The 14,561-nt window shown below is 42.8% G+C and overlaps 1 protein-coding gene across 1 annotated transcript; it reads right to left on the bottom strand.

Annotated features, from left to right (window-relative positions):
• Positions 1-331: 331 nt before the first annotated feature.
• On the bottom strand, positions 332-2,812 carry klf2b (Kruppel like factor 2b). The gene is made up of 3 exons (XM_029454233.1): positions 2,482-2,812; positions 1,292-2,201; positions 332-1,163 (listed from the first exon to the last, which is right to left on the bottom strand). The coding sequence occupies exons 1-3, from the start codon at positions 2,551-2,553 to the stop codon at positions 988-990; spliced, it is 1,158 nt and encodes a 385-aa protein (XP_029310093.1). The 5' UTR covers positions 2,554-2,812; the 3' UTR covers positions 332-987.
• Positions 2,813-14,561: the final 11,749 nt, after the last annotated feature.

The following is a 14,561-nucleotide window of genomic DNA, read 5'->3' as shown; positions in this document are numbered from 1 at the left end:
CCGGCTCACTCTGTAATTATGGAAATGGAGTGTTTGTATTTATAGGCTAAGCCCACAAGCGGCTGCCCTTCTGTCTTGCAGCTGCAAAACATCACAGTGGAAATCAAGTGCCCATGTTTTAAAATTAAAGTGGGTATACAATAGCAACATGTATAACCTATCTAGTGGAACTGATCTGATGCTCTGCAGGCATGCTGCACCTACTTAAACTGGTTGTAAGCACAGTATGTGAAAGTTGCTGTTGAGTGGGTGGATGCGGTTCATTAAACTAAATGTAAGAACAAGATATACAATGACTAGACGTGCATAGAAAGAGGTCCCCAGTCAAATATTCAATTTCATTGTTTTTAATATTTACAATAAATATACATTTTACAGTATAAAACCATGTACATATTTATAGAAATTTAAGTGAAAAATAATGCACAGGACATCAAGCCCTGATAGTGAACAGAGGGGCTGGATCCAAGAGATTCACACAAGAGGAGACAACATCAACTCCAAATATTTAAAAGGAAATAAAATAAAGCAGTTCAGGCCATTCAGACATTGAGAGGCAGTTTAAATAAAACATTGTCTCTGCACATATTAGGCAACTGTATGTGCATTTCACCCCTGTCAATAAGAACATGTACTATTTTGCGGCCATGTCATTCTGTCACTAAGAGTTTTACAGTAGCACAGTCATAGAAAGGCACTTTTGTGTCAAACACAGCGTTCCAGTTCTGTCAAGGAAGAGTAGAATATATATACAGGGCCAGCCCCTTCTTGGTCTGCCTGCACTAAAGCAAACAAAGCTTTTCTAAAGCTTTTTATTGAACCAAAGTAGTACCAGCTACGTTATTAGAAAATAATACCACAAACACTTTTTAATTCAATATTATATATATAAAAGACTTTGGTCATGTGTACAACAATTTAAATAAAAAATGCATCAGTTGAATCACAATAAAAATAACACAACCCCAAGTCCTCATGAGAGCTCCTTCACATGTGTCTCTTCATGTGAAGTGCCAGGTGGTCAGACCTTGAAAAGGCGCGTTCACACAGGTGGCACTGGAAGGGCCTGTGTCCGGTGTGTTTGCGGAAGTGACGGGTCAGCTCGTCGGAGCGGGCGAATTTCCATCCACAACCTTCCCAGCTGCAGTGGTACGGCTTCTCACCTGCATGGACAAAGAAATGAAAGATTATTAGTCTGTGTTGAAAGAGGAAACATGATTTTGAGCTATACAAGACTGTGCGTAATTGCGCACAGATGTAGTCTTATATATCATAATGGATATGGGCTTACCGGTGTGAGTTCGGAGATGTGCCTTCAGGTGTGAGCTCTTGGTGTAGGTCTTTCCGCAACCAGCGTAACTGCAGGTGTGCGACGCTGTGCGCTTCCGCGGCCATGTGCGCCGTCCTCTCTTGGGTTTGGACTCCAGCAGCTCGAGGGGAGAGGAGGGTGGTGTGAGCATCACCCTCTGCGCGCCTGGCTGCAGGCTGAGACCTTCATCGTACATGCCAAAGGCAGTATGTTGAGCGTGGTAGGGCATCTGCATCTGGGGAGCCTGAGGGTGGTGCGCGAAACCCGCCTGTGTGTGATACTTCTGTGAGAAGTTCATGGGCTGGCACAACTGTGCCTGGCAGTCCGTAACTCCGTGGTCATCGGGGCTGAGAGGCGGCGTCATGTTGCTGGATGCCCGCGGGGAGATGGCCACCCGGGGCTGCTCGAAGGACATCATGCACGAAACGTTCCCTTCTTGCTTGATTTTGCTGCAGCTTTGGGGCACCATTCCCATAACGGGGCCGTAGCCATCCATGGGTGGCTCCACTTTGATGTCCTGGCGGGGGAAATGAGCCGTGTTGACATAAAATCTCCCCTGAAAGCAGGGGTTGCGTGCAATGTCATAGTTGTTGGTTCCTTCGGAGCGGAGCAGCTCTGTCATGAGGCTGGCGCCGTACGGCGGCGGTGGGGAGCGGTGGTCCTCTCCTGGGTAGGATGGCACCGAGTTTCCCGTCGTGTACATGCCGGGGTCGGTTGTGCCCACAAATTCCGCCGCGTTGTCTGAGCCAGTTGTGTTGGCGAGAATAAAATCCAGATCCAAATAGTTACTCAGATCCTCGTCGTCCCTTTTGATGTGATTGTCCAGGTTGTGTACCATCTCAAGCATGGAGCAGCTGGTGGAGACTAGTTTGTCCATATCTCCTTTCCACCTCTGAAAGAATAAATACATATTATTAGATATTATAAATATGATGTTGCAGTAAAATGAAATACAGTGAGATTGCAGGTGACATCAAACTTGCAAAGTAATTCAGTCTAATACTCAGTTACTTTCTTAAAATTGGTAAATAAGTTATTGTTTAATGTTTCCCCAAAGCAAACAAATAAGTTTAAACAGTTTTACAAGATATTTATATTAAAGATCTACTCAAAGGGACACATATCCAAGTCAACCACTTCCCACAGGTTTTAAAACACAATGTTTAACTTACGTTTTCCCAGTTTTTTTCTCTTTGGTTTGAGAATGTTGAAAATGACGGCAGCATCACTCCGGATAAGGCCATCGTTTGGTGAAATAATAACTATCTCTTGTCAAAGTCGCGTTGAGTTGAGTTCCAGCCGCACCAGAACCTGTGCGTCTATTTCACTGTCGCTCTCCACAGTTGCACTCCAAAGACATGAACAAGTTTAAAAGTGGAAGGAGGTCCTCCAAACCTTATAACTCCCTAACTCGAGAACGCTTGGCCAATTGTGAGAGCTCAGGAAACAACGTAAAGTATGATAAATTTAGCTCTTATAAAGCGGCTCCTGCAGGCAGCGGGGCTCAGTGCGCTGTATGACAGGCAGGGCAGAGCAGAGGAACCTATAAAGCGCAGGACCTCCCCCACACTCTGACGCAACTACTCAGACCCGCCCACCTGAGCTGGACTTGGAAAAAAGTTGCTAGCAAATTACAAACACACCAGCAATATAGCAACCATAGATACTTACGTAATATGCTGAAAAGAACAAGCCTAATGACACAAACTGCTGGAGGCCAAGCCGCACCAACAACTTAATATAAAGACTGTCAGTACTTCACTTAATCATCACAACAAACGAGATATGGCTTTTTGATGATCAGTAATAAAAATATAATTCGATTCAGAGTGGTTAGGAAGGAAAGACATATAAGATATATATATTTAATAAAAGGCAGGCAATGGACATTATGGCACAGACATGAAACACAACACACAAATGTCCCAAAAACATCGAAATGTATGTATTGGATAGGACAACTTATTTTTGCCAAGTATTTCATGTGACTGCATCATTTAATTTCATTCCTTCTTTGAGGAACAACTCCTAAATCTAGTCTATACTGCTTTCAAACTGGTGTGTATAATGCAATATATAAAGCTGCAGATATTGTGCGCCGCGTGCGTGTCGCTGCCTCCACCTGTTTGGCGCGTCTCGCTCTCGGCTCATTATCATTAGTGGAAGATGGTTTTGTTCTCTCACAGCAGGCTTGTCCAAACAGGCGCCAGGGTCGTCTGAAACGGTTTTTTAACGCTCTAACCACTCGTGATGTAAACATGATTTAAGGTAACGTCCCATTCAGGTGTAAATGAAGGCTGCGATGTCACATTTACATCACAACTCTGGCCTGCTTGTAGCTGTTTCTGCTGAGAGAGCTGGTTTCTGACAGGAATCATCTGGCTCCAGAGGTCATTAGGCCAACTGTATCTCTGCACTTTGTATCCGTTTTAAATCCTCAAACAAATGTTAAAATATAATATATATAATCACACAAACTTGATTTAAAAAAAATGATTTTAAGATCACCCTTTGCATCCCTTTGCACATCACTCCCATACGCAATTTATGCATAAAATCCCAAAGACATATCTATAATTAGAAATAAAGGGATGACAATGACTCTTTTATTTCACAATCATCAGCAGTGCAAATAAATAAAAGCAGTACCACAGTACTTACTTAAAGTAAGTATTATCAACAAAAAGTAAGTGTGTCATTATGCCCTGTGGAAATATACCTTTTATACTTTATAATATGATTAATATTAGAGATGCTGTCACCAGGTTTGTTCTTAATCTGCCTTGTAACAAGTAGTCACAATAATTACCTCTTATGTAATGCAGTCAAAGTATAAAGTGGTATGAAATGGACGTACTCAAGTAAAGTGTAAGTAGTCCAGAATTGTACATAAGTACAATACTTGAACAACTGTACTGAGTTACTTTCCACCACTATGTGCAGTATGTAACTACACGTATCATCATTTAATCCAAAACCCCAGTGAAAGAACCCCCCCCCCTCTCCTTTTGCAACAGGTGCAGTACAACATTTTTTAAAAACTACTCAGAGTGTTTAACAACTTAGCTCAGATCCACATGACAGACACATCACCTCTCATCAAGCTGTCATGTCCACCATCACCAGTAAACTCTGTCAGTGCAGCTGTGAGCTTTCCACATCCTGATCCCTGATCTGTGCTTGTGTGTTCAGCAGAAAGTGCGTCACACGGCAGGAGTCCAGTAAGGCCGGAGAGGAAGTGTGTTTTTAGTGGCAGCAGAGCGGCCGCCCTAATGTCTGAACCCCTGACCGCTGACTCTGACCTCGGCTCTGTGCTGCGCTCCTCTTCTGCTCTGCTACCAGTGAGAGTTATAGCACTCTAACCTCCCCCCCCCTTACTCAGCTAGCTTTAACGCTTTTTAATGCTTCAAAGTTTGAATTTCAGGAACATCCTCAACTGCTGACCGCTTCGAAGTGAAAGTCGTATCTCATAACTTACCTGCAGTAAAACTGTTAGATTCTGCTTCCAAAGCCTTTCGCAACATTTTCACTTTCTGAAGGCTGAAGGTTCTCAGCTGCTGGATATCAGTGACTGTGGGCATCTGATGGTGCTTCATATTTAAAACCAGGCTCTCTAACAGAATATCACATGTCTGTACTATATGATGATTCACCTTTTATGACCTCAAGGATCCGGGATTAATGTTAAGCTTTTGTCCAAAGCAAAGGACGGTTAGCTTAGCTTAGCATAAAGACTGAAAACAGGGGGAAACCATTAGCCTGGCTCTGTCCAAAGGTGAGGAAATCTGACTCGTAGCGCCGCTTAAGCTCACTTAATAACACGTTGTAGCTCAATTATTTAAACTGTACAAAAAACAAAGTGTAACAGTGACAATTTGTGGTTTTACGATGGGTGTTTGTGCTGGAGGAGTACAAAGGAACTACTCCTTATAGGACACTTTGACATGTGGAAAGAAAGAGTTGGTGTAGGAGGTTCGTATATATATTATATTCAATTTGGAAATTACCTAAATAAATCCAGTTTAACAGACCTAAGTTTATTCCATTCAATATATTTTATTAAAAATATTACAGACCAAGCATAAGTCCTGACCAAAGCTCGCACCACAATGGTAGCGTGTATCCGTTATTTGCACACACTCAGTTAAATGGCATAATGCTGCCAGTCCAGGTTAACAGGAGATTTGCGACAGAACTATATAAATACCTTACTAGACAACTTTGCACCTGCTGGAGTTAAATCAGCCAGACAGAACTGAAAAATGAGCACTTAAGTAGCCTGAAATCATGTGAAACTGCATACAGCGTGCTCTGCTCTGTGACGTGCATGAAAGGGATGAGAAAGGCAAAAAAGTAAGAAAGCTGCAGTTGGCAAGTTCGGTGTTTCCCTGCAAGGAGCGCCCACTAATTCGCATGACGTTTAAGAGACAGGTTTGTATTTCATTCTGATCCGTCACTTCCTGTGGAGAAGTGTACGTACCCGACGAGAGAATTTCATTTGGGCAAATTAGACGAGCGAACAAGGCCTCACATACGATGGGTGGGACACTGTTTTGACTGCAGCAGGCCACATAAAAGCATTTCTCAGTGGAGGTTTCAGTTAAAGACGTTTGTACGAAGTTCATAAAGTTTGTTAATTGCTCCTTGTGGGAAAATTCCACAGAGAGGTCAGAGGTCAAAAATAGAGCAAACACCTTGAAGCTTGCAGGGATTCAGAGTCATTCTCAGCTTCTTGACCCGGTGTCCTTTAGTCAAAACACTGTCTCCCAACCTGCTGCCCAACGAGAGCTGTACATCTGACTCTCCTTCAGAAGAGGAACATAGTATGAAACACGTGTGTGTGTGTGTGTGTGTGTGTGTTTTACAATTTCCAGAGAAGGTTCTGAAAGTCTCTTTCCCTGAATTGACATTTACACAATAGTTTTACCATTGGGCAATCTGCATTGTCTTGTCACAATCGTAAAGCTTGTACTACTACTGTAGTAGTGGTGACTTATCTATGAAGTTAAGTTACCAGGTTATCAACACGTTGTCAAGTTGTTAACAATGACATGTTCCTGCAGCAGTGACAGCGAGATTATTTCTTTTAAAATATTCTGTTTACATAATGCGCTTACAGAAACTTTGATAATCATGTTGACAATTTGAAGCATTCGTCTGCCATTTTTATTCAAGCTCATTTTGAGACTTTCTTTTTTGTTATTTTTATTTCGAAATACAACATCAGTTCTGTAAATCAGAACTAAACACAGCCTATTTACAAACAGAACTTCCCCATCCCGCCACACCCAAACACAGCAACAAGATACAAAGTGGCTTTCCGAAGGAATGAAGCAAAAAAAAAATCCTCTCACTTATGATTTATAACAGAATTATACATTCACCACTTAAGTCCAATCCCTCAGGAGACCGTCTCAAGTTTTGCACACCTATGACGTATGTTGGCTTCCAAGAGACAGCACAAAGGGTGGGTTACATGGCTCGTCATATGTCTCATATTCTCCATGATGAAACCTCATGTTGTCACATACAAGTTGTTATTGGGCTGTTCAATTAGTGACATGAATACTGGCATGCATCACGTCTGTGTCAGGTCTGTAAGTGTTCCGTCACTGCGGTGAGGATTCTGGACACGTCGGCTCTGCCTTATGTGGCATACTCCGTTAACTTCCATGGAAAAACAGTGTGTAAGTGTGAGAGGTAGTGCGGACCTGCACGGGACGTCCTGACAGAGCGAGAGTCAGTGAGAGTTTGAGAGTGAGTGGGATCCTGCTCCGGGCTTATATAGCCCAGTTATTTTTAACCGCCCACCCCTTGCTTATTACAGAGTTTCCCCCCGGACCACTCAGGAAGCACGTTTGGCTCCTTTTCCTGCTCACACGCGGCCAAATTCAAACAGAATCAAAGAATGATAGCATTGAGGCTCTCCATCCCCCCTGTTGGAAAATGAACGGGGGAGGGAGGGCGAGGGCGAGGGCAGGGGGGGGGGGGGGGGAAGAAAAGTTTAGCAGAAAAGGCTGGCACGCGCCAACGGCATGACATTCAAAGAGCTGGCTCTAGTCCTGCTCCAATTTCAGAAACCCACAAATATGTGTTAAAGAAACCAGCACAGGGACAGGGCAGGTAGTCCTGAGCACACATCTGTACCTGCTGGGGGAGCATTCAACAAGGTTTCTTTAGTAAATTAGCATAGCTAAAGAACAGTTTCACTGTTAGAGGTAACTGTCATCAAACAGAGCTGCCAGAAACCTACAGCATCTACTGAAGGTAATTGCACTGCATGTATTTGAATAACGTGCTGCATGACACTGCCTGGTTGTTTACTTTGTTAAGATGTAAAGGTAAACCAGTTGATACTTGAGATCACAGGGACGCTAATTCAACTCCTTCCATTTGATTCTTTACCAGCTTGTAATTGTTTGTAGAGACTTTTCATGGAGAACAACATCTTTAATAAAAAACAATATACGGTAACCTGGAGAAATCTAATTTAAATGATTTATCCATCATCATGATCTAAATCTAGTACAGACCAGTTTATATCAATGAGGGTGGATTAAATAGAAGCGCTTCTCTTTAAAACAGCGCCACAAACTACAGAAAAAACTTAACAAACAAGCCAAAGTTGTGACCACCATGAAGGTAGGGTTGTTGTTTTATGCTATGATCTAGCAGCTGAGAGTGTGTCATGCATAGTGTGGGAAACTTGTACACAAAAGTAATACTTGAGGAAAAAACTATTTTTGTTTGTGAGTTTATCCAGCTAATAAACCTGTTTATTGTTTCCACACACGTTGCTAAGGTGAGACTTTTGAAAACAAAGCGTACATACTGGCCCCCGCTGGGTTCCTCAGCACCTCTGCATTAAAACAGCCTGCGTCTGGCTTCCACAGAACCCAAACATCCAACGTAGCTTTCAGCGAGTGTTATGGAAACCCACCTTTTAAAAATATGCAGCTCACTCCGGCTAACATGGCAGGAATAATGGCTACATGTGGATATAATTGAGCCAGTAGAGCACCGGGGGGATGGGGCCCAATTTATTAGCTGTTAACACCAGGAATCATACCGGTCTCACTCGTCATACCACACACACATGGCTTTGCTGGCTGTGAAAATGTTGTTTTTTTCTCTCCAAAGTGCTAAGAAAGGTGCTTTTTATTTGATAAATGAGAACGAGCAGGCTCTCAGGGGCTTGAAGTGGACCACTCTGAAAAAGACTGGAACATTTTCAGACCGGCCTTTGGACACATGACAATTCAAAGCGCTGGCCGGGCTCAGTGCACGTTATGGAATACAAGTTATTTCTCTAATTAATAAGTTATATGTCATTTCTTTAATCCATACGAAAACCAAAGTTCACATAAAAACAGTCATTTGAGCGGAAGCCAGGCCAGCTGTTTGCCCCCATTTTCCAGTCTTTGAGCTAAGCTAAGCTAACATGCTGCTGACTGTAGCTACATATTCAGAGAGTTGTTCCAATCTTCTCATCTAACTCTCAATGTCAAAATGTCAACCTGCTCTTTGAAAGCTCTTTGTCTGTGAATAACGTGGACAGGATTTCACTGACACTCATTTTGAAACAAAACTTTGTCTTTTCTGTTCTGTTTGCACTGATTTCTGACACATCTAATCAGCAGGTTAGCTCAACTGTTTGATCAACACTTTCAGTATGATGACACCGTATAAAGTCGAGTCTATCCTGCTGAAAGATCGGGGAGGCCTGTGTTTTTTCCCCTCAGTGTGGTACGACAGCCTCAGACCTGTGCGCATTTGAACATGCCGAACTAAACTGTGCCAGCTGTTCAAATAGCATAACTCCGGCCTCGACACAGGTTCCCCATTGAAGCCGCACTCTCCTTGATGGAGTGATCCAGCCTGCAGTGCACTTTATAGTGTACACACCTCAAAATGGCGACATTTGTAAAAAGGCTAATAAAAACATTCCTGCAGCAAGGAATGCTCCAGGTATTTCCTCCCCTACACCTGGTTACGATCCCTTGAGTGCACTCGTCTGTTTTCACAGAACCACGCTCTTTCAGAGAGTGGATATTGATCCTGTACGTGTGAATGGTGTTGTGTTTTTCTAAATGGATGACATTGAAAACACGCTTGACGCCATTTTAGCCTTAACTGTTAGGAGCTTATTATTATTACGTATCATGGTTAAATGAATGGAACTGTGTTGTGAGTAGAAGTCATCGTGCGTGTGGGAGGCAGTGACAGGTCTTTAGCTGAAGTAAAGAGGTCAAAATGTCAGGATGTGTCTTTCGATGCGTTACAAACAGCAGGACTGTATGACTAATGTGTACGAGCGAGGTTTCTTAATCTCAGGGTCATGGCCTTAGATTGGTCATAAAATATCATAACACACATTATGTGTTGATCTTTAATATGTTTTTCATTCCACTGATTTAACACATGAAGTTCAGTAAGGCTACAACAACATGGCTTTGAAAGAAGGAATGTCCCGCAAAAAAGAAGAACAGTGGAGGCCATCGCCACACGGCTTGAACAACACACAGAGGCTGAATTTCGGGACACTGGAATTGAAATTCTATCAAATCTGGTCGACTGTTGAAGACTACAGTTAGCACATCTCTTCCCTCGAAGCTGGATGAAGCCCACACCAAACTGGAAGAGTGAGGTTTGAAAGAAGAGGGTCTGATGTCAGGCTGCATTATGGGAAACGTAGGATCTGGTGTTTTTGGGGGCTAGAGGCTAAAAGTGGGGATCTGTGTCTTGTGAATCCTCCAACTTTGTGGATACTAAAAATACTGGAGAAATTATAGAAACAAATATATCATCCTGAGTTTGCCTACAAGCTGTCCAGCACCCACTCAGTCAATAACTCTGTGGCTGTGTCACTGGGACACACACACACACACACACACACACACACACACACACACACACACACACACACACACACACACACACACACACACACACACAGGTTCCTTTGCATATTACAGATGCTAACTCTAAGGAGGGCTGAGACATTAACTCTAAGTCAAACTGCCAAAAAACACCCGTGTGTTTCAAATGGAGTAGAGAAGATGCTGACGAGTGATATCTAGTATTCTCCGCATCACTTATTGTCGGCTCTCGTAGTGTAATATCAGAATCAGAATCAGAATTTGCCAAGCAGGTTTTCACATACGAAGAATTTTCTTTGGTGTGTAATGGTGCAAACATATGTTCAGTATATCTTAATTAAATTAGGGTTAAAAGTGTTGTAGTAGCAGAAATGTGCAGAACACTCAGAGGAATGTGCAAAGGTTCCCACATATATATTCACACACATATAGAAACTGTATTATTCTTTGATTGATAGAGGGTTCCACAACGTTAGTTTCATATTGAGAAAAATACAGTTGATGAAGTGATTGAAGCGAACATCAAGCGCTAAATCAATGTGTTTTCTGCTTTGGACAGTTAGAGCAGTTAAAGGGAGTGATCAGGTGGAGAGGGTGTATCTGTAACTGAGTAATTTAGATTTTAGGGTTTGGTTGCAAAGCGGCAGAGAAGATAACAACCTGTGGTTTAAAAACAAACGAGATCCGGTGTGTACCGTCAAATTGACACGCGCAGCATTCATATTTTGATGTGTCCCTCTTTCACTCTTAGCCTGCTGACAGGAATTGGTGTTTGTAGTGTGGTTTATCAGCTAACCAGGTGGGTCCACGATGCACAGAGCGAATCCACACCAATGCAAAATATTCAGTTCATCATGTGTGAAGTGTGCTACCTCAACGGTGAGAGTGGTTTGCTGAGCGGTTTCCTTTCCAGCTTTCAGCAGTTTCTTTTGTGGCTATGAGCAATCCACTGATGAAACCTAATTTTAAATCTGTATAAAGTCGTCAGTTGGAAGATTTTCATCTATTTTAAATATAGTAATGCTTTACTACTGTAGCAGAACTGAAAATGCCCACACAGCAACCAACACAAAGTCACAGCTAGCTTTGAAAACTCCCCCTGAGGAGAGAAGTGAGTCAAATTACTTGTGAAGCCACATACCTAATTGATTGATTTACTACACCTGGCTTCAATAAACGGCAGCAAAGCGCAGGTTACTGGTCTATTTAACACTTCAACTAAGGTATAATTAACCTACCATAATGGCTCAGGGGCCTCATCGCACTGGTTAACTTCAAACTCCCGCTCCTCCCCGCTGCTCTTTAATAACCCGTATCTCTTGTATCATCTGTGCCTCTTCACTCACTTCCTGAATGGGGCCCACCATTGATCAGGCTGTAATTTATGTGTGGTTAAAATAGACAAGGGCTGGTTCTTATTAAAGCGGAGAAGCTGAGTAGTGAAGACTAAACTTATAGCATAGTTGAAATCTAGGAAGATGACAGCGTCTGACATCAGAATGTTTACAGAACAAAATAACTAGCATGCATATCATATTGTTCTAATATGCTGAGGTAGGGTCAGGTCTATTTGTGAATGGCAAAGGTTATTAATACAAGGAAGTGCCATTGACGTAACAGTGCCACACTGTTTTATGACTGAGTCTCTTATTCGTCAAGCAACTGCTCCCAAAATATGTGATCATCTTGTGCTGTAAGAGTGAACAGTGAGTACGCTGCATACACACACACACGCACACACACCCAGTGCTTAGCAACAGCTTGTGCTATGACAAAGCGGGGATAGCCGACACTGAGCAATTCTCACTTTACTCAAACTCTGACCACGTCTCAAAGGGTCAAAGTGGCTGCTTCTCTTGAATCCGTGACCTCTGGAGAGCTTGAGGTCCCCAACCCTCTCAACCTTGACTGACCACTTAAAACTCACCTGAGCTCGCTCTTAAGCACTTATCAGGCCCATATTGTTTGCAGATCAGCTCAACTGTCAGAACCTGTTCTCACGCTGGCTCGTCACAAGACCTGTTGCCTGTGTTGTCCCTTGAGCCGCTGACACTAACCGCTAAGATAATGACTCCTGGCTCGATTAATTCCCTTCTTGTTTTTGTTTCCATCTAAGCCCTTGCAATTGTTAGCGTGCCTAGGCACTTCTCTGCAGCAGGACAGGTCATGTACTTCAACCTGCAGCAGGCCAAGGGGATAAACACACTTGATCCATAAATGCATGTGTGCTCATTTGGAAAGGGAGCGCCGCAGCTCTGGGTGACATTCTCAAATGCAGCTGCTCTGTTTAACCTGAGGCACAGACAAGGTGCGAGAGGATAAGCCTTTCCTAATCTACCTGCTTGGCATGTTATGCAATTCAGACATTCTTAAAGGGATATAGATGTTTGACAAAGGCCTGCATGCATGTGAGTGAGTACATCTTTCTAATGACAAGGGGCTGCTTTTTTTTTTTAAGCAAAATGAAGAATCCTTGACATTTTAACATATTGAGCAAATAAAGCAAATCAAATTGTAACTTGAGGAGCAGTGAAAGATCGTTCTGCTTACGAGTTTTAAAGTAGTGAGCTTTGCAGGTTCTCAGTGTATTTCGAGTGTTAGTAATGCAGAGGTGTACTCTGGTTTAATGCAGCTGTTAACCACTTCCTGTTTTTTGAGCAGTGAATCTTCTCACAGTTTGGCCATAATTTCCTGAAGTGTGTGTTTCGTGTGTGTGTAAGTGCAAGCGTTTGTGTGTTGTGGGTTAACACAAACTGAGGTGGCTTGCATTTTTGCAAAGAACAATCACAGTTCCTCTCTACTCAATGTGGCGCTCCTTTTTGAGCAGCAAATACTATCTTAACTTTCTGCCGTGTGTGCGTTTTTATACATGTGCAGCTATACATTTCTGTGTGCCCTTGTAGCTTCATGAAGGTAGTGGTTGTGTCTATGGAGGGATGGTGTACTAAAACAAAATGAATGTCTCTTTTTCTCTGAGTGACATGCGCTGAAGCTACTTTGTCTTGAACGTTATCAGGAAACCGATGCATCATTCACTATTCTGGCATCATACTGTAATCTTCCTGCTCAGCTAAACGGTAACATGTGAGCGATGCGTTCACATTGTCTCTTGATCTAAGCATCTCTCCTTTGTGCTTTGTCTACAATCAGCTCAGCAGCGTGGACCTCACACAGGCTCACAACGCTGAGGCCCATACCGAATGTTGTCTTTCAAATCAAGGATTAACAGGAACACATGTACGCCAGTTGTGTATATAATGTGTGTGTCTCTGATATTTGTTTTTGCAGACTCTGATGTCGACCGTGCTGGGATTTACTCATCTGGCATTTTTCGCCCTTGCCCCATTGCGTTGCACAATCCTGACTGATACACTGTTGGTCTGGAAATACACAGAAAGGATTCTGTTCACCGCATTTGTTGCAAGATATCATGTTTTTAATCTTTTGGAGGAAATGCTATAACTATCCATCAAGGTCAAACTCAGTATCAACTACTATGTGGTAGTTGTTTATATCTCACAAAAAAAAAAGACCAAACAAAAGAGAAAACAGATCTAGAAACCGCATCACATAGGTAGCCACATGCGCCACAAATTAGAGAAGTGGGCCTGACTTGTGGGGGAAGAGGTTCCCCACTGGTTTTACACACAGAGATAAACAGCACATTTTGCTGAAAATAGATCCCCTTCATCTCCACTTGACCTAGAATTTGAGCACCCACATTGAGGGTTTTCCACCAAACCCTGTCGTTACCTGCTACTGAACAATTGAGGCGAAATTTGAGACAGTTAGCGGCTAGAAGTTCATCCGTGTTGGCCGCAACCCAAAGCAGCCCCCAAAAACCGTAGGGTCCTTAACCAAAAACTGCATAAGATGTCCTCCTTCATCCTGAAATATCCTCTTCAGAGGACAAAATGGGGTTATAATAGAAATGTATGGCAGGGTGTGGCATGTTATGAGAATCCCACAAATTATGGGCTGGTGGGGAATTGTTCTAATCCAGCAAACCATTGCTGCGGAAACAGAAGTGCCATTTTGGAGAGAAGGAAGGAGCCGGTTATTTCCAGGCCCAGATCTAATGGATCATTGGGAAGCTGTGTGGGCCTGGTGGTGTTTTTTGGGAGGCTGGGGGACCCCACAGCTTTGAGGGTTTGGAGGTTTTGCATCTGCAAATGTATGAAAATACCTGTCAGTGAGAATGTAACAGTGTGGATGTTATAATTAGGGTCAGTTCTTATCCAAATATGGCTCGCAGTCATTTGTTCTTTTGATTTTCCCTCTCTCAGCAGGAAAATGTGAGCGATTAAAGATAACATCAAATGTATGCGTTTCAGCCATTTAAGACTTCAGCTGTTTGCTCCGTCTTTGGCATC

This window comes from Cottoperca gobio, chromosome 17 (assembly GCF_900634415.1).
Source record: "Cottoperca gobio chromosome 17, fCotGob3.1, whole genome shotgun sequence".
NCBI classification, from domain to species: Eukaryota; Metazoa; Chordata; class Actinopteri; order Perciformes; family Bovichtidae; genus Cottoperca; species Cottoperca gobio.
Note: the sequence above shows the minus strand (reverse complement) of the source record. Positions and strands in the feature narration are given on the sequence as shown.

Bases quoted from the DNA above. Each gene is read 5' to 3' on its own strand.
- klf2b (XM_029454233.1), bottom strand. From the start codon at position 2,553: ATGGCCTTATCCGGAGTGATGCTGCCGTCATTTTCAACATTCTCAAAC. The intron at 2,202-2,481 runs GTAAGTTAAACA...TTATTCTTTCAG, and splicing joins GAGAAAAAAACTGGGAAAAC to AGGTGGAAAGGAGATATGGA. The intron at 1,164-1,291 runs GTAAGCCCATAT...TTGTCCATGCAG, and splicing joins ACATCTCCGAACTCACACCG to GTGAGAAGCCGTACCACTGC.